Source organism: Protopterus annectens, chromosome 13.part0 (assembly GCF_019279795.1).
Source record: "Protopterus annectens isolate FY-2018-M chromosome 13.part0, PAN1.0, whole genome shotgun sequence".
Taxonomy (NCBI): domain Eukaryota; kingdom Metazoa; phylum Chordata; order Ceratodontiformes; family Protopteridae; genus Protopterus; species Protopterus annectens.
In genome coordinates this window covers 533400893-533421388 of record NC_056747.1, presented here as the reverse complement: position 1 = coordinate 533421388, position 20496 = coordinate 533400893, and the positions used below count along the sequence as shown (strand labels likewise).

Sequence of the window (20496 nt, the reverse complement as noted above, 5' to 3'; positions counted from 1 at the left end):
GAGCCTAGAGCTCTACTTAGTAGATACGAAACTGGAAGTTACACTTCTGGTAGAGGGGAGGGAAGTTAAATTTCTGTGTGACTCAGGGGCATCGCGGCCCCTGATACATCCTTCCAAAATACCAGAAAATTCAGAATCACTCGATTACATATTAGTGAAAGCAGCTAATGGACAGCTGTATCGTGAGCCACTCTCACATAACATAGCAATAACTGACCCTGTTTCAGGGATGACCCAGAAACGCAAAATTGTTGTTTCTGCAAAATGCCTGGTAAACCTTTTGGGCAGAGATATTTGGCATAGCAGTAGTTCCAACTATGCAGGGTATGGAAGCACAGCGACAAATGGATACTTTTATAGTGCGACCGGAGGACGAAACATTTTATTGGTACAGCCAGGACTTGGTCAAGACTGGTCCAGGGGCAGTAACCGAAGAGCTGATGAACGTAGTCATCAGTAAGTCCCCCTCCCTTGACACTGATAAATAGCATTTGTTGCACTGTACTCTGTATTGTTGTAGCACACCAGGACCTGATAAGGAACATGAGCAAGAACTATTTAAAAACCATGCAAACAGATTAGTATTACGTAATCTGTACTGGGACACAGAAGGGAACAATGTAACTAGCTGTTCATTGCCCCAGGAATGATTTGCACTTTATACATCTAATCAATTGCCACATGTTAGTTTGACTAAGGACAAAAATGTGAAATGGGCAGACCTAAGAGAAAAAGTCACAAAGTGGGAAAAACAGATGGAGTTAGAACTGTCAGAACAGGGAGTACAAAAGCAGAAGTTAAATTGGATAACACAAACACACCCAGCTATACACTTGCAGTCTAGCAAGGACAGCTGATTAGCACTCTTACTAGAAGAGGAAGAAAATGCCTTATGGAGCATACCAAAAACTCTCTGGTCAACAGGGAAATCAGATGTAGGACTCATTCGTACAGCAGGACCAGCTGCTATCACGACAAAATCAGCATTTAGATCACAGAAGAGACAGTATCCCTTAAGGAAAGATGCAGAAGTAGGAATCAAACCTATAATAGCAGCTTTACTTAAGGAAGGAGTACTGGTATAATCTCCTGATTCACCATGTAGCACACCCTTATTTCCTGTCAGGAAAGCAAATAGAGAATGGTGTATGGTCCAAGATTTACAAGCTGTAAATGACGCAGTAATACCTAGAGCACCTACGGTGCCAGATCCACACACCCTATTGAATAATTTGAAGCCTCAACAGAAGTATTTTTCTGTGGTAGATATTAGCAATGCGTTCTTTTCGATACCGATACACCCTGACAGCCAACATTGGTTTGCATTCACATTTCAGGGGAAAAGGTATACATACACGCGACTACCACAGGGATATTGTGAAAGTCCAACAATATTCTCACAAGAGATGGCAAGCAACTTGGCGGCATTTAGCCCACCGAGAGGCAGTCAGATTTTACTTTATGTAGACGACATCCTGCTGGCAGCCCCCACCCAGCAAGAATGCAGAGAAGATACCATAGCATTATTACATTTTTTAGCCACTCAAGCACATAAAGTAAACAAGAACAAGTTGCAGCTTTGGAGAAAGCAGGTTAAATACCTGGGATATGTAATATCCAAAGAAGGCAGAACATTAGATGAAGATAGGAAAATAGCAATTTTACAAGCACCCAAACCGACTACCAAGAAGGAAATGATGTCCTTCCTGTGTACGACTAATTTCTGTCAGAGTTGGATTCCAAACTATGCCTTGGAGTCTGCTCCACTGACCAACTTGATATACAAGAAGCCTATGGCAGCACAAGATTTATTACAATGGACACCAGAAGCAGAATTGGCTTTCTGCAAACTAAAACAATTGATGGCATCCTCATTAGTTTTAGGATTACAAAACTATCATAAACGCTTTTGCCAAACTGTAGATTGTAAGCAAAGTTATATGACATCAGTGTTAACACAGCAACATGGGGACAAACAACGCCCCATAGCTTACTATTCATCACAGCTGGACCCAGTGGCACGATCCCTGCCCCACTGTGTACAAGCAGTAGTTGCAGCTGCAATGGCAGTACAGGCTTCAGCCTCAGTAGTGTTGTTCCACCCTCTCACATTGTGAGTGCCTCATGCAGTCGAGATTATTTTACTGCAAGAAAAAGTAACATATCTTTCTCCTGCTAGACATCTTTCCTGTATGACTATACTGTTGAGCCAACCTCATATGACAATTGAACGATATACAACTTTGAATCCATCTATCTTGCTCCCAACCCCTGCGGACGACACACCACACAGCTGCCTGCAGGAGATTGAGCAAAAGACACTGCCTAGAAAAGATCTAACAGATGTTCCCTTGGATGATGCCGAGGTGACATATTACATGGACGGCTCATGCAGAGGGGGTCCTACAGGGCAGAACCTAGTAGGGTATGCAGTAGCTTCTGATACTGAGAGTTTAGAAGCAAAGTCTTTACCACACAACTTATCTGCACAAGCAGCAGAATTGATTGCCTTGACACGGGCATGTACCTTGGCAAAGGGTAAATGTGTAAACATTTTTACTGATAGCCAGTATACTTTTTCTACTGTACATGTTTTTGTGCAACAGTGGAAGAATAGAGGAATAATAACATCTACTGGCAAACCGATTAATCATGCGCAGTTTATTTTAGATTTGTTAGAATCTATTCAGTTACCTCAGAAAGTAGCTATTTGTAAATGCATAGCTCATACCAAGCAACAGGATAGGATTTCAAAAGGTAATGTGAGAGCTGATACAGCTGCAAAGCAGGCAGCTTCAGCTTCAGAAATATTTCTTTTGAGTGAAGAATTACAACTTTCTGAGATTTTAGATTTAGAAATGTTGAAAACAATGCAGACCCTTACTACGAAAGTAGAAAAACAGAAATGGATAAAACAAGGAGCAATTCTTGAGAAAGGGCTGTACATCTCCAAAGAAGGAAAACCGATGTTGCCATCTAATTTGTTTAGATATGCAGCTTTGTTGAGCCATGTACAGTGCCATGTCTCAACAGGGGGGATGGTACAGTTAGTGAATCGAGTGTTCACAGCATATGGATTTATAAACTACACTAAAATTTTTGTGCGGCATGCCATGTTTGTAATAAGCATCATGCATAAGTGGCGTTGAAGCCTAAGCAAGGGAGTTTCCCTGCACCACCGTACCCGTTCCATACTATCTGTATGGATTTCATAGAACTGAACAAATGCGAAAATAAGAAGTATTGTCTTGTCATTATAGATATGTTTTCCAAATGGGTGGAAGCTTTTCCGACCAAAAATCCAGATGCAGCTACTGTTGCAAAAGTCCTTGTTAGAGAAATTATTCCTAGATTTGGCATACCGGAAAAGATCTACAGTGACAATGGCACACACTTTGTAAATCAAACTATACAACAGTTGAGCCGATATTTCGGAATTTCCTTGAAAAACCATTGCGCATATCATCCACAATCTGCAGGACTAGTAGAGAGGCATAATGGGGTTTTGAAAAGTAAACTTAGGAAGTTAATTAGCGAGACACAAAAAAATTGGGTGTACTGCCTGCCTTTGGCACTGTTGAGCATGAGAACTGTTCCAAATGCAAAGGGGTTAACTCCTTTTGAAAAATTATTTGGGAGGGCATATTATATACCTCAGTGGAAACATCTCATGACTGCAGACCAGGAGGCTGACAGTTCACTCGCAGAATATATGAGACGACTTCTATGTAATAAACAACTTTTGCAGTTAAATTCTGTTTCAGATAAAGAACAAACCAGACCATCGGAAGCAGCAGTACTCCCAGGCATGTGGGTCAGGGTGAAAGTCATCAAGAAGAAGAATTGGACATCACTGATGTGGGAAGGGCCATACTAAGTGCTACTGTCAACACCCACTGCAGTCAAGATCGCAGGGCGAGCGTCCTGAATTCATCTGACACTGTAAACTGGTTAAAAACTTTGAACTGGACAAAAAACTTGTTACTGTTACACAACAAAAACAAAATGACCAAATATGGAGTAAATAGGAATGCAGAACAACCTCAGAAGTATTGCATGAGCATTCTGTTAACTATACTGATAACAATAATCTTTTTGCTGTGGCCTTTCCTTTTTCCAGCTACATGAGCTGAACTGAATAAACGTGATGCGTTACTCATAGACTGGCATCCAAACTTTAACACTTACCAAGCGATCAAACGTGTATGCTGAGACTTTTAATGTTTCAAATTGTTGGGTTTGTACAGCTATACCAACAGCATACAGGGATTATTAATGACTGCTGTCCCCCTAGGGGTCAATGAGACCTGGGAAAATTTGATTTTTGATACTACAACTGTAAAATCACAAGACAAAATAGCATTGTACCTGCCTGTTACACAAAAGGGAATTGTATGTTTTTACAAAAATTATACTGTTCAGGTGGGTTGGAGCAATTGTAATGTGACTGATCCTTACAAATGTTATACCAAAGCTAATAATGCAGGTTCTATTTGTGATACTAACTATGACTCATTTCTTGAATCAATGCACAAAACAGTTAATGAAGTACAACATAATCCTGTGCTTTTTAAGCAACTATCTATCATTGATAGAAAAATGTTTCATGCAGGGCAAGTATATATTAACACTAAAGTAAAGGATTGTTATTTTGTGTGTGGGGAAAAAGGAATACAAATGGTTACCTGAGAATTGGTCCGGCAGTTGTTTTTTGGGTTACCTGGTTCCAGCCATATGCCACACTGCAGTTTTGCCTCAAGGAAGAATTCGAAATGTCAGAGAGGTCAGCAAGAAACCTGGAAATCCAATCAAGAAACCTGAGAATCCAGTGGGACGAATCAAAGCAGGCTGGAGAAACCATAACTACGTGAAAAACAAAGATAAACTGACACACATCGACTTGAGTGACACTATTATATTGTGGGCAGGTATAGCCACTGCATATGGCACAGTAAAATCGATTTGGGAGCTGAGAAAACTGTCCAAACTTCTCGAAGTAATGAGCAATGCAACTTTTTCTGCTCTCGAATTAGTGACTGATGAACTGAACGCTATGAGAACTGTGGTGCTTCAAAACCGCATGGCTCTCGACTTCACCCTAGCGGCAAACGGTGGTACTTGCGCTTTAATAAAAGAGGAGTGCTGTTCGTATATTACTGACAACCAGCATGAGATAGACGACCACCTTGAGGTAATTCAGCAAGTGTCGGCCATGACCAAACCAGGCCCAAACCCACTGATGGATTTTTTTCCAGAATTTGTTTGGGGGTGGGGTACCATCCTAATGAACATCCTGATTGCCATTTGTGTGGGATTACTCCTATTAGGAGTGTGTGTTTGTTGTGGTATTCCCTGCATGAAAAGATTAGTTAAAGATTTCATAAACATGTCAGTTTCTGAGACTTTGTATCAAAGTACTGAATTTGAAGAACTGTTGAAAAATTAAACACTTTCATAAGTTTAAACTGAATGATTCTCTTAACTGCAAATTCTGAATGGAAGAGGTTAGGAGAAGAAGCAAACTGTTTATGCTTTTGAAAATAGAATAAAAAGTATTAATAGGGGGGAAATGTCAGAAAAATATGTATTAATGTATATGTTTAGTGCTTATTAGAAGCTAAAAGGGTTAACACATTTCATTCTATTTTATGTACAGCTTAGTTTTGTATGAAACTACAAGATGCCCTCTGACCTAGTATTTGCTAGCACAGCAAAATTCATGTTTATGCCTTTTGGAAATTTACTGAGAAGCAGGTGATTATCTGCTAGGTCAGGAAAATAATGAATAGAACAATACTGTTTTCTATAATGTTATTGAACTTGAACAATCAGCTCTGTTAGTGTTATGAGGACATGCACAGCTGCAGAAAAAGATAGATACAGTTGAACAAAGACTGCTTGAAGAAATGAACTATAATCGGTGCTTGCTTTGTGCTTGAATTAGCCATAGTACCTTGAATGTGGTAACATCATATAGTGAAAAGTTGTATCTAACCAGTGGTCTCCAAGGCCACGTTGTTTTTCTTAGGAAGTTGTTTCATAAACTTGATAGTATCAACAGAAAATCATAGACAAACAGCTGCTATGAAATAATATTCTAAGAACTTGTGATTTATTACATCAGCTTAGTAGGCAATGTCTTGTAAGAGATGTATAAGAATGGCTTCACTTCCTGATTCTAGTTAGACAAACTCTGTATTAGCACGTTTTTGTCTCCTTCCTGCAAGATTAAATGCCTTAACCTGAACCTGCCGTGTGTTGATCTTTTTGAAGTTGTTTTTTCCTTTGACAAGTAGCCAGAGCTGTCACCAAATATATGCAGATACTCTCAAAGGTCAAAATATTTCTCTAAAAGGATGAACCACAATGAAAAGTTTAAATATATTTAATAATAAATAATAAAAGAACATGAAATATGGAATATCTATTTACAGTAAACACCAGAGTTTCATTTACATGAATATTAAAAATATCACAGCTGGAAAGATTCGCGCAATTACAGAAAAGCAATACTTAACTATTCTCACTTTATTTTCCTAACTAATTTAGAGAATTACTATCCCTGGTCATTTACTAGCACAAGGCAAAAAGAAGTGGGTGAGTGGTCCTTGTCAGATCCAGTACATAATACTGAGAACAATCTCCAGCTAATATCTAAATATTATTTCTGGGTTACAGAATGACATCACACACATCTGGTCATCTGACTCTCTTTCCTACAGTATCCCATATCACTAGAATCTACCAGGGTTTAGCACCTGTGTGCTACAATACACACTAAACCTTTAGCTAAGTTTTATTAAAGCATCTGGAAGCCATAAAACAGTAAAACCATTCTACTCTTCCTACAGGAGATACAAGCTATTCTCTAGCACAGACATTGCATCTCTGGCACCATTCAAAACTGTGGGATAACATCTTTATGGCTTAACCCATAACGTAATTTAATTTCTGATATATTTTAAAGTTGACTGGACTGAGATTAACCTCATCTTCCAGTATCCTCTGCTAAAACATATACATTTAATTCAGTTACAATAATGCATGTACATTTCTTTTCTTTCCAGCAGGGCACACTGTTGATACATTTTAACATAAGTAGCTTTACAAATACATTTTTCAACACAAGCATCTGTACAAAGCAGTTTGATATACAAATGGCATATAATTCTTTACAAAATTGCAGCTAGCTGTGCTGGCATATGTTACACACCCACTGCCCTAATTCTCCTGGCATGACTGGTAGGACCTCCTATGGTCAAATGTTGTGTTTATCTTTGGATTCCACCAGGGAGGTTTGTTTTTTTGTTTGTTCTGGACTTATTTCTGCTATCACACCTTACACTGATTTATCTGTTGTGCAGATATTCAGTGTATATTTGAATAATGTTTTGCCTGGGCCTCCAGCCTAACTCTTGACTGTAAAGTGTCATTGGACCAGCTCACCTACCTGCTTAATAAGATAAACAAACCAATACAAAATCAGACATTTCACCATCTGATAGTGCACACTTTTTGTGCTAGATACAACCTTGACAAATGTAAGGCAGTATTATACTGTTTTCTCCATGATTGCTGGTTAGGGGATATAGTGCACTTGAAAATGTTGCTAGCTATGCATTATTACATTACTGAGGAATAACTTTTGTTTATACTTGCAGTTTCAGCTGAGTCATGCATTTTTTATTATGCAGACACATGTAAGTATCTACTTTCAGGTTTGCAGAATCTACAGCGATCAGTAAAAAGATGTAGACCCAGTATATTTGGGTCTCTGGAAATTTCTAGATGGGACCCATTCTCCTGAGTACCTGATGAGGTTTAAAGTTTCAGTTATTTTATTTATGTAATCTTAATAAACTTACAGTTTTGGATAATTCCCATTATATTAAGCTGCAGGAAATTGGAATATAAAAGTTAGATGTTGCTCTGACTGAAGTGTTTCCCATAGGTGTGACATTGACCTGTTAAATGTGTTTACGTTTTTCTTTCCCTTTTTGCTAATGGGTGAGGCAATAAGAATATGCTGCCTATTTTCAGAGAAATAAATGAATGGGCTAGAGAAGCACTATGTAAGTAAGCAACTGAAGCAGTATTTAGGCTTACAGCTGGTCTCTTCCCTCACCTTTCATGTTTGGATGGTAATTAGAGTTTCTTCCATGATATCTCATAATCCCAGGATATCTCGTTCTTTTCTAAAGACCTGAGGGCGGAACTGAGTAATGGTGGACTTCCTCCTAATATTAATTTTGTACTGCATATTACCTTTGCAGAGTCATCTACCAATGTTCATAGAACCTCCAAAATGTCATGAAGAAAGTTGCCAGGTTCATCCCACAAACTAGAGCTTCACTGTGCCACATTAAAATTAGTCAGCTGATTATCAACATAGCACCGAGCAAACATTCTACTGTTGACCTTTGTCAGCTTTTACAACAAAATCTTTGCTGCAGTGTAGCTGGTGCCTGGTCGCTTAAATTCACCATTATCCACATAGCTTGCTTGGTAGGTCAAGGCTTACTAAGCTGAAGCATAGTCAACACTACCAAATGACACATTAAAGTGATGTCCCATCTACCTGAGTTGGTGGATGTTAAGAATTAAACATTTATGAAAGAAATTAGTGTACTACTAAAAATTATTCAAAAAAGTAGTCAGGGAATATCTCCCATGCAAATCTCCCATTACCCTAAGCCAGCTAAATAAAGAAATACTTTACCAGTCTCTATCAGATTCCTGCCTGCCATAAATGTCCTTGTTTCATCTCTTTGTCAATATCACATTACACAGGCAAGTTGTTTTTTGGCGATGTACTCTGAGCATTCATATCACACAAAGAACATTGTCATACTACAGAATATAAGAACCTGCATTTGCCTGTGAGAATTAGGCACTATGCCTCCTGGTCACCTTTATTACACTGTATGGAGTAAATGACTTATTGCTTTCCTAATATCCATATTATTATAGCCACAGTATTATAAACAATTTGCTTAACTTTTGTGTACTTGTTCTTTATATTTTTTTACTGCTGTAAGAAGGTCGTGGCTGCAAAAAGGATCATTCTGGTCCAATCCGCCCACATGCTCAGTAAATGTAAACTAAATGCTATATACAGGTTTTGGCAAGAATAATCAATTTCCAACATTAATTAAAATATGATAGCCGTCCAATTGGTTCTCAGGTACTCCAATGCTGTTCAATTCCAGTTAATTCTGGAGATTATTAACATTTGAAAATTGCTGAAGTCTCTTGCTGTAAACCACATTTCTTCTATTGGTTTGTGTATTCATACATGTGGCTATGCAAGAAGATGCCATACTGCACTCTATATACACTATATTTTACCTTCCTGTCAGTATCATTTAATGATACTTATCTCTAAAGTCAGACTATATAGATATTCCTAGGCAGTACCTACTCACTGCAAAGAATGACAAGTCTTATGATACATTAAACAGTTTGTTAAGCATTTTGTGGAAGTACAAACTAAAATGTAAAATGAATTAAGAAATGAGCTGTAAGCTTCCTACCTTGCAGCTGGCTGAAGAGCTGCCACAAGCAAGCAAGGCAGCTGAGAACGGCAGAACAGGTCTGTTGGAATTCAGAAAGAATCTCATTCCAAGAATTCTGTTTGTGCACTCCACATTCTATTACAGCACCAGGCAGTCTGAGCTGCTGCAGGATATACACTGTGTCTAATTTTGTGAGAGGCGATACTTACAATATATTCCATTTTCTGACTGGTTCAGTTTTATCATGTGACCTTCCCTTATTTACTGGCATATAGTTTGAGCTGTTGACCTCCTAATGTTATAAAAGCCCATACAAGGAGCCATTAGTATGTGTCAGGTTGCTTGGGGCACCAATTAAATATCTATATTTTAAATATTTCTGCTACTGCTCTACAAAATGGATATGGATATCTACCATGAAATGAAAGGTGGCAGCAGCAGTACAATGGAAAAAAAATGCCCCTACCCAGCCTAGAAAGATTCATTTTATGTAATTCAAAACTTCAAGTAAAAGTCGTTAGGTTTTATTTGTGCAAGAAGATAACATTAACCTATTAAAACATGACTGTGGTTTTGCATATTTTACCCAAGTGTTTTTGTTTAATATGACATAACTTAAAATGGGTCTACCTGAAAATATCAAAACACACAATATTGAATCCCACATCGTCGAGACAAAATCAGTGAAAACTCACTTCGAAAAAGACTGGAACAGTGAATCTATTCCCAGGGTAATTTCATCAGAACTGTTAATAAATGAACCATATCATTATTTAATAGTCTCCAGTAATTATAAGATATTTAAATAATAATTAAACCACCAATTAAATCTTGTGATATTCAAAAGTTTTGCAAGATAAATACCACTTCAAATCACATCATTGGTGCAATAAAAATAAAAAAAAAGATGATAAAAATAATACATATGTTTAAAACTGACTTGTAATATAACATGTACTTTATTTATGTTATAATTCCAAAGCTCTCAACTTTAAAACAGAAGCTATAGAAATGTTGTTAACATCAGGGGTGCTCTGTCATTAATTCTAAGCTGCTACTTTAATTCACTTCTCTCAGCCATGTTTTCCCAAAGCCTCCATCTCTTTTTGTGATATATATATATATATATATATATATATATATATATATATATATATATATATATATATAAAATCCCAAATAAAAAAAACAGGAAGATGGGAGCAGTGTAGAGTGTGTTTATAAAGTGCATTGTTCTGATTTCCTTTTTGTATAGCTTACAAATGTTCATATATACATTTCTGTAAAGGCCTTTTTGCCTTTCCTATATAAAAAAAGATCCACACCTCTGACAAATGGCAATGTATACTAGACCCCTACTAGAACAATTTCCTCTCACTAAATTAACTTGTTGTGGGGGTTCCCTATGATAGCACTTTTATCTTGCAGACTTTGTTTAAAATATTTACACACCTAGTGGTGCCTCTCTCCTTTGTATTGGTTGACATGATAGGATGTTCTAAGAGGTACTTGATGTTGTGACCTGCTTTACAAACAAATGTGGGTCTGTCTCCTAAGATGTTAATAAATTCTGAATTAGTCTTTAACATAACACAGTTCCTGGTAAGAATTTCTTTTAGCTTCTACCCGTATCGCCAAAATGTATTACCATTGAATTCATAAAAGATCTTTCAGAGGATTTGACTTTACAAAAAGATGAAACATCTTTGGTACCCAATAAGGGGTTATATCTGGTACCCCATCCTTTCAACACTTCTCCTATTGCATGAGAACCAGTGTTTGACAGAACTTTCACTGAGAACATTTCTGTCATAGGTAATTACTAGACTAACAAACACTAGGGCCCTTACAAGCCTAGTCAAGCACCCCAAACCGTTTGGGTCCCAGGTATCTTACAGGAGGAGGGGGGCATGTTAATAGGGAGGTATTGATAGGCAGGGTTAATTAGGATAATACTTATTGATGGTCTCTGTCCATAAGGGATATGAGGGCCAGACTGGGGTAAATTTACAATTTGCCATCCAGTTGTCAAGGTTTTATTTGAGTAGGGCAGTAGCATAGCTAGGGCAGTGTGAGAGGACTAACTGCCCCTAGCTGAAAGTGTTGGGGGGTGCATGGTGAGAACATCTCAATATCTAATGCAATACCAGCTTTTAAAAGCCAGTGTTGAATTTGTAGTCTAACCTGAGCACTGTAATACTGCTTATGTGGTCTGAACTGTAACAACTGCTTGTTTCATTATAGGAAGCATTTTTTTATTGTTTAAAAGTTAGAAAAGAAAATCTTTTTTTAACTAAAATTTGGGCACCGTAGCACTCCATACAGGCAGGGTATAAACTGTAGCAATTGTTTGCTACATTTGTAACAAGCACTTTGCTTCAGTTAGTTTGCTTCAATTTATAAGAGCCGTAGTGCTCTGTGCAGGCAGGGTAGAAACTATAGCAACTGTTTGTGCTACATTTATAGCAAGGAGTTTTCTACATTTTATAAAAAGAAATATTTATTTACTTATTTTTAATAAAAGGGAGGAGAGTCTGGAACAGGGCACAGAAAAGGGCCCTGAATGGCTGGGCAAGAGAAAGGGGGCCGTGTTGTGCATCTGGCCATCTGATTGGTGTGGCAATACAAGGAACGTCCATTTTTTTGCTCTTCAATAGAAGAGCTTGGGGAGGGCATGGATCTGTAATATGCCAGTCACTAGATTGGCTTAATACAAGTGCTTTTTTTTTTTTCCCTCTTTGAAGAGCTAAAGGGTTGGGTGTATGCTTCTGGAATAGGATCAGGAATTAACTCTGTTTTGCATGGATGGGGAGCCTATTCCATAATGCGGAGATCATTTGGGACACAAAGCATATTCTGTTCTGTTTATGTCATAGGTAAAGTTCAGATTACTGAATGTAGTGTTTCTGGCGTTTGTTTGCACGTGTGCAACAGATGCATCAGGGCTGGGTCTGAGGAAGTCTTGTAAGCCAGACAAAGATGCTTCACAGCAGCCTGTAGGAAACTGGATGCAGAGACAGAGTCTTTAGGTGATCAGTGTAAGATAGGGAGTTCATGCCATGAGTTCTCCTTTTGAGAAAGCTTTGTTGGTGTTCCAGTTGTTGCAAGTGTCTGGTTAGATACATGCCAACGTGGGCATTATATTCAGTGAATGTCAGTTGATTAGAAAGTTCCAAAAGCAAATTAATTGAACTATTCAAATGCAATTTGAAAGTAATCTAGACTAAAGTTAAATCTACTTTTAACTGCCTTGCCCTGCACCTCACACATGGGAGATTGTAATCCCCACTACTATATACTACTAACCCTCAGACTGCATGATACTGGGAAAAAGGGGAACCCTTTAACCCCAGTATTCTGCCATCTCAGCAGTTTTACAAAGCTCTTTATTCAATTGCATAAGGTTTAGTTTGACCAGTTGTCTCTACTGAGGAAGAATATTTGCTGTTTTCAGCTGTTCATACCTCTCCCTATACATTTCATAGGTTCATAGGTTCATAGGTTCCATGTCCTATTTATTTCTGTGTTGAGGTTTAAGTCCCGCACAGATCACCTCTGAGTACTGAATAGAGCTGGAGTTTTTTCAGTCGGGCAGCATATGACATATGTTTAAGACCCTTTATCCTCTTGGTGAGGAACTTTTGGGGTCTTTCCAACTGCTGCAGGTGACGGGTAAGATACATCCCAAATGGGGCATTGTACTCAATCATTGGCCTGATAAGAGAAGAGTACAGGGGCACAATGACCTCACTTGATCTAGATGTGAAACCCTTCATGATAAGGTGGGCAATATAGAAGGTCTTTCTAACCACTTTGGCAATGTGATTGTCAAATGAGAGGTTACTGTCAACCTGGGTCCCAAGGTCCCTGATTACCTCTTCTGTACTTAATGGATTACCACCTATGTGGTAATTTGTGGGTACCTTATTTTTCCCAAAGGGTATGACTATACATTTTTTGGCATTCAGCTTTTGGCTCTGGCACCAATTATCCGTTTCAATGAGGCCTCTCTGAAGGATGTTGGTGTCAGCTGGAGTATCAATTATGGCGCCCAGTTTGCAGTCATCTGCGAACTTTGTCAGCCACAATCCCCCTATGTTTGCCTGTACTGAAAAATAAATGCCGAACAAGAGGGGTCCCAGGACTGAGTCTGACATAGCTCCAGCAACTCTGACTCTGTGGGTTCTGTCCTTGAGCCAGTTTGCAACCCATCTTGTGACATATGGGTTTACATTTAAGCTGGTGAGTTTGTCTATGATGCCGTCAAGGTAGGCTGTGTGAACAGCCTTACCCTCATCAATGGCCTTAGTGACTGTTTCAAAAAGTCGATCAAGTTCAAGAGGCAGGATGTAGGATCCAATGTCTGTAGATCCCCAATGTCTTTGTTTATGAGTTCCATAATGATCCTCTCCATAGCTTTGCAGACCAGGCTCGTCAAGCTTGGGGTAATTTTTTGTGAAGTGGTACCACTGTCGCCGTACGCCAGTCTTTGGGTACGTATCCTGTATCATGTTCTGTCATATTTCCTTACTACCTTTTCACACTGGCTCTCTACTTTTCAATAATCTGGTATAATTACAGAAGGATCCCTTTCCTGTTTTGTTGATACTAGTATCTCAGCTTCTACTGTGTAGTGCTCTCTCTGTTTTTACTAACCAGGTACATTATCTGATACTGCTTTGCATAGATTCTAAGTTGCCACATATTTTACCATTTCTTAAAATGTGAAGCTCGCTGTTATCCTTTCTAACCATCACTCCTGTTGAACATCTTTGTGTCATTTGCACAGTAATACATTGTCCCAGATCCTCTACAGTCTTATTAGCTGAGTAATGCTGGTCCAGGCACTAAATGTCATAATATCCGTATATTTGTTTATACTGTTGTCCAGTCAGGTTTCACTCTAGCATACTATCCTGTGATCCACTCCATGGCAAGTCAACCTGCAAGTTAAACTAAATTAGTTTTATTTGGGAAAAATACTTTTGACTGATTACCCAATTCTACTTGAGATGAAAGTCAGGAAGAAAGCAAAGAAGTTTTGGGTATAATACGTTAAATTTTCTGATTAACATGATTTTAACAGCATTAACCATATTCATACACCTGTTAGAAGGATGGGGGGAGTCATACAAACATTACATGACCAATGAGGCATGTTGTTAGTTTTATGTTCAAATCCAGAATGCTTTTTGATGGAGAAATGCTGATTAATCCTTCTAGGATCTAGGATCATTGTTAGAGTTCCCACCATTTCAAATACCCATAGTGGAGCTTTTTTTATGGAAATGATTTTCAGAACAAACCATACTTACAGTCATTACAAAGGACTAGACTTCACTTTTTTCTGCCAAAATAAAAGCTATCCCCTGTAGCATTTGAGTTGCTTCTGTTGTTTCATATAGACAGTGTTTCAGATAAAGAATAACTGATTTATTTATTTATTTTTACAATTACTGGAGGAAATTTAGGAAACTTTTTTTGCCCTAAAATTTCTTTTTTTTTTTATGTTTTTATCACACAACTGTCCTGTGTAAAGAAGAACAGATGAAAACCCTAATCACTTCATTTGCAGTAGTAACATCCTGTAGGAAGTATCAATGTATTGCCCTGAAACTATCTGGGTAGCTAAGTCTTGAAAAAAATTAAGTTAGCGTAGATTACAAGCTCCTGTGCAGAAAATCTTGGAGATATTTAAGACAACCAAGTCTTTCTCTTGTTTTCAGCTGGAAATGCATTACACTTCCCAAAATTGTACATAAAAGTAATAGGAGACACAGAATTAGGCCAGTGGAAAAGTGCAAGAAAAGATATGATTAATTGTATTTTGAAACTAAATCTCTGTGAAAGGAGGGATGTGACTGATGCTTGAACTTAAGCTTAGCCTGTGGCTATGATCCTAAAATATAAATGCTTTCATAAGGTTTCTTATAATAGTTTCATGGACGTCTGATTTCTCATAACGATGACACCACAGTGGTGTGACTACTACTTCTCAGAAGCAGGAGTAGCTGATAGGTGCAGCAATCCAGGAAGTAAAATACATACAAAATACTTTTTAAATTATTCATGCAGCTATATAAACACAGATTCCTGTCAGTGGGTTATTGTAGATAGTTCTAAAGATAGGATTTAGAATCTAGTTTGAAAAAAAAGTCAAGATTTTTTCACATTGGCTTTTGTTGCTGTCCTGAGTACAGCTCTGTAACAGATCATAATAAATAATCAACATCTTCTAAACAAAGTAGAGCATTTGAAATGTTATTTAATGGCCACAAATGTTTACCCTTTCCCATGTTTTATGTATAATATGCAGAAGATACGTGTTGTTATACTGAATACTTGAATCTGATACCCATCATCCAAAATAGGCAGAAAGATCAAAATGAAGGATTTGATCAAAGTGTAGCAGAGGACCTATGAAGAAGACACACCTTGATTTTATCTGATGGGAAATGAGGTAAGAGATTTACTGCTCAGGTTTTGGCTGGCTAATACTGACTACACAACAGTGGAGTGTATGCTATTCATAAAAAAAAATCAGGAATGGCGGGAAAAAAAGCAGTATCCGGGATTATCAGGGACAGACTGCAAGAAACTGGGGGGGCATAATCAAGGATCAGGAAGATGTTACAACAGACGCTGTGGAGTACTATAAACTAAGTGATTTAAGGAGGTATAGAAAAAATGTCTAACAAGATCTTGTAAAATAAAGAAAAGAAAGCCAGTCTGATTTGCTATGGGGGTAAGAATCACCATATGAAATATCAAAAATGAAATACAAAGACTTGATGGCAAAGGAGAATATGACCTGAAGATTTATGCGGATGCTAGAAATATATAAGCAAAAGAGAAACTGGAAACAAGCATATAGGTAGGAAAGAATGAGTTTTTCAAATATGCAGGTAAGGAGAAGAGGGCGAGCAGGGAAAATGATGAACTAGACATGGAATGGAAAACATAAGGAGGCTGAAGAACATGAAAACAATCTAAATGAAAATTTCATGCAAGTGTTCAACAAGCCATGTTTGATATGCTCATCTGTAATTTCACATAGGTCATGGAAAATTATCATCCTTTCTGCTGATGACAGCAAAATTGAGGGAAATTGTATCATATATGACAAGTGGTGGTAGAGTCATGTCTGAATAGGGTTGCTATGGGACAGGAGTGGTGTAGCTAGGCATACTTACTGTACTCAAGTGAGTATATATAGATTTTTTTCTGAGCAGCTCTTAGAAACGTTAAATTTCAAACAGCATAAAATGCTTACAACTGCCTAATCTGTTGTCTGCAGTGAAGTGTTATTTATAACATGCTTTCCTGAGATGAATTCGCTCTACAATAACTTTTTTATGGTTGTAAGTGGCAGCAACTGAAAATCGATTGCCCCTTTCCGAAGTGCATAAGGACAGAAATTTGACACTAAAGTGCATTTTTTAAATGACAGATGGGTGTTGGGGACAACAGCATAAGATCTCAGCACAAACTATAATTTTTTTCGCTACATCCATGCACAGAGATAACAGATACACTTCAGTCATTCCCAGTGCTTGGAGATGGAGCTGGAGCAAGCAGAGTCTGTATATGTGGAAGTTATATGGAAAAAAATCCAGATATCTAAAGCAGGAAAAAGGAATAGGAAATGTTTTTACAAAACAAAAATGAAATCATTCCGTATCTGTCGGTTTAATTTCTCCAGGTGTTGTGGTTTTCTAAAACTGTGATGCGCAGAGACCCCATTCCTATGTCAGGGTACAATTAGCATTTGTGAGACCAGTATTATTTCGCTCATTGATGTTAGCCAAGAGTGCGCTTCTCAGCATCTGCAGTGTGCCCAGAATTGCCTCCATCTGTATCTCAGACAAGGATACATGTACTGGTAGCATATTCTAGTTGTTTGTCTTTTCGGCTTTTTCCCGGTTAGGTTTCGCCACAGCAGAACTCCGGTCCGCTAATGATTGGCAGTCGAATTTTATGATGCTGAGTTGCCAGTCCAACGCCCAACCTTCAGCGAAGGCATGCCCATTCACACGTCTTTCAGAGGCCACTCGACCGCGAGGAGGACATGCAGACTCTACACAGAAGGCACTCCAGCCAAGAATCGAACAGGAGAACCTCTTACTGTGAAGCAACAACACTACTGCTGTACTACTGCGGCTCTGGGGTAGCATATTCTAGAACAATTGTAAATTATTTTATTAGTCTGGTTGCTCCTATTGCTATTGGAACTGTCTGGGTATCTTTCTTCAACATTGTTCTTGTTTATGCTTGCAAATCCTCTTATTTTATGACTTTGTGCTCTCTGTTCATAAGACGCTGTAATCCCTGGAAGTAACAGTTTCAATGGTCAACACTATTTTAGTCTTTTGTTTATGTACTACTATATCTGATTTTCTTACATCTGTTTTTATGAACTGTTAGTAATGGGTGATCCCATGTGATAAAGTTTTCATAACTTTCTATAAGGATTTGTGGTTCAAGTTTCCAATGCTAAAATACAATAATATAATTTTTAACATAATACTATAATGTAGAAACGTTGTAGTGCTTATTGGGTACAGAGTGAGAGGAAATATGTAAAAGCAAATCAAATGTTACAGTTTATCTAAAGAGCATAGAATCTACAGGTAGAAAGGTGTAAAACCTGTATTTAAGGTTCTTATAAGGACCCAGCTGAAAACCTATATGCGAGTTATAGGATCTTGCATAGAAAATCCTGAAGTGATTACAAAAAAATCAGCAAGGATTGTGTTATGAATGGGGGGAGTGACATACAAAGGGTGATATGGTGAATGCAGAGAGAGATATTTAAAGAACAGTATTATAAATGGAGAGCATGGCACATAAAGGATGGTATTATGATTAGAGGGGGTGACTTATAATGAGTGATATTATGAATAAAGTGAATAATATAAAAGGTGGTACTATGAATGGTGAGAATGACATGTAAAGGGTGATATTACAAATCAGAAGTGACATAGAAAAGGTGGTATTATGAACTGAGGGAATCTTGTGTAAAGGGTGGTATTGTAAATGGAGCAGGTTACATATAAAGGGAGGTATTAAGAATGGAGCGAGTCACATATAAAGGGTGGTATGAGTGAAGGTAATGACACACAAAATTTGATATTCTAAGGTTGTGATGTACATAAAAAGGGTGGTACTGTGAATGAACAGAATGCTATATAAGGGGTGGTATTATGAATGGAGAGAGTTACATATAAAGGGTGATATAAGTGAATGGAATGACAAAGAATGATATTAATGGAGGTAGTGACATATAAAGGGTGGTATGAATGGTGAATGTGAATTACAGATGGTGGCATTATGAATAGAGGAAATGATATATAACAGATGGTAGTATAAATGGAGAGAGTGCCATATGAAGGGTGGTATGAATGGAGAGAGTTACATACAAAAGATGGTATTATCAGTGGAAGTTGTGACATATGCAGGCTGGTATTATGAATGGACAGAATGACAAAGGGTGGTATGAATGGAGGGAATGATATAAAAAGCATGGTATTATGAATGGATGGAATGGCATATAAAGGATGGCATTATAAATGGAAGGAATGACATATATAGAGGGGTCTATATTAAAACATTGAGCACTTAAAACAGCTAACAATGTTTCATTGACCCTTTTTCAGTGAAAGCTGAAAATGTCGACACCTCTGAACAGCGATTTCTTTCCTAAGGAAAGAAATCGCTGTTCCAACCAAAAATAAAAAACAAAAACAGTAAACGCTTCCAAAACACATACACACGTACCTTAACCCTAATTCTACCCCCACAAAAAAGTAAACAGCTGAAAACACATACACACGTAACTCAACCATACATCTAACTAAAAAATAAAGTAAACATTTTAAAACATATGCACTTACCTTAACCCGCACCATAATCCTATGGTCAGTAACTGTTACACATTTACATAAACAGTTCCAAACACATACACACTTACCTTAACCCTAATTCTACCCCCCCAAAACAAAAGTAAACAGCTGAAAATACATACACACGTAACTCAACCATACATCTAATACAGAAAAAAAAAAAAAACAGTAAACACTTTCATACAGATGCACTTACCTTAACCCGCACCCTAACGTCAGTAACTGTTGCACACTCACGCTCGGGAGCTATACCGGTCAAGGGAATCCCTGTGACCACACTACAGTGTAGAACATTGCAAAACAATGAAGTAGTCAAGCGACTTCTTTCTTGGGGAAAGAATTTGCTGAACAGCCGCTTTGCTCTTTTGCCTGTTCGCTCTTTAGGTGTTGACGTAAATGCATTTGACAAAATGCGTTTTTGTTGTTCTAATAAGAACCCTATAAATGGTGGTATAAAATTAAAGGAATGGCACTTAAATGATGGTATTATGAATACAGGCTGTGATATATGAAGGGTGGTATGAATGGACAGAATGACATATAAATGGTAGTATTATGAATGGAGGGAGTGACATATGAAGGGTGGTATGAATGGACAGAATGACATATAAATGGTAGTATTATGAATGGAGGGAGTGACATATGAAGGGTGGTATGAATGGACAGAATGACATATAAATGGCAGTATTATGAATGGAGTGATTGACATATGAAGGGTGGTATGAATGGACAGAATGACATATAAATGGTAGTATTATGAATGGAGGGAGTGACATATGAGAGGTGGTATTATGAATGGAGGGAGTGACATATGAAGGGTGGTATTATAAATGGAGGGAGTGACATATGAAGGGTGGTATTATGAATGGAGGGAGTGACATATGAAGGGTGGTATTATGAATGGAGGGAGTGACATATGAAGGGTGGTATTATGAATGGAGGGAGTGACATATGAAGGGTGGTATTATGAATGGAGGGAGTGACATATGAAGGGTGGTATTATGAATGGAAGGGGGTTGACATACACAGGATGGTATTATGAACTGAGGAAGTGACATATAAAGGATGGTATGAACTGA

At 37.9% G+C, this 20496-nt stretch overlaps 1 protein-coding gene across 1 annotated transcript in view; it reads right to left on the bottom strand.

Moving 5' to 3' along the window:
* LOC122787933 (BICD family-like cargo adapter 1) overlaps positions 1 to 19423 on the bottom strand; it is a 194613-nt gene extending 175190 nt beyond the window's left edge. Inside the window, exon 1 of the mRNA XM_044054859.1 lies at positions 19409 to 19423. Within this exon, the coding sequence (XP_043910794.1) occupies positions 19409 to 19423 (15 nt within the window). The remainder of the gene's footprint in view (positions 1 to 19408) is intronic.
* Positions 19424 to 20496: the final 1073 nt, after the last annotated feature.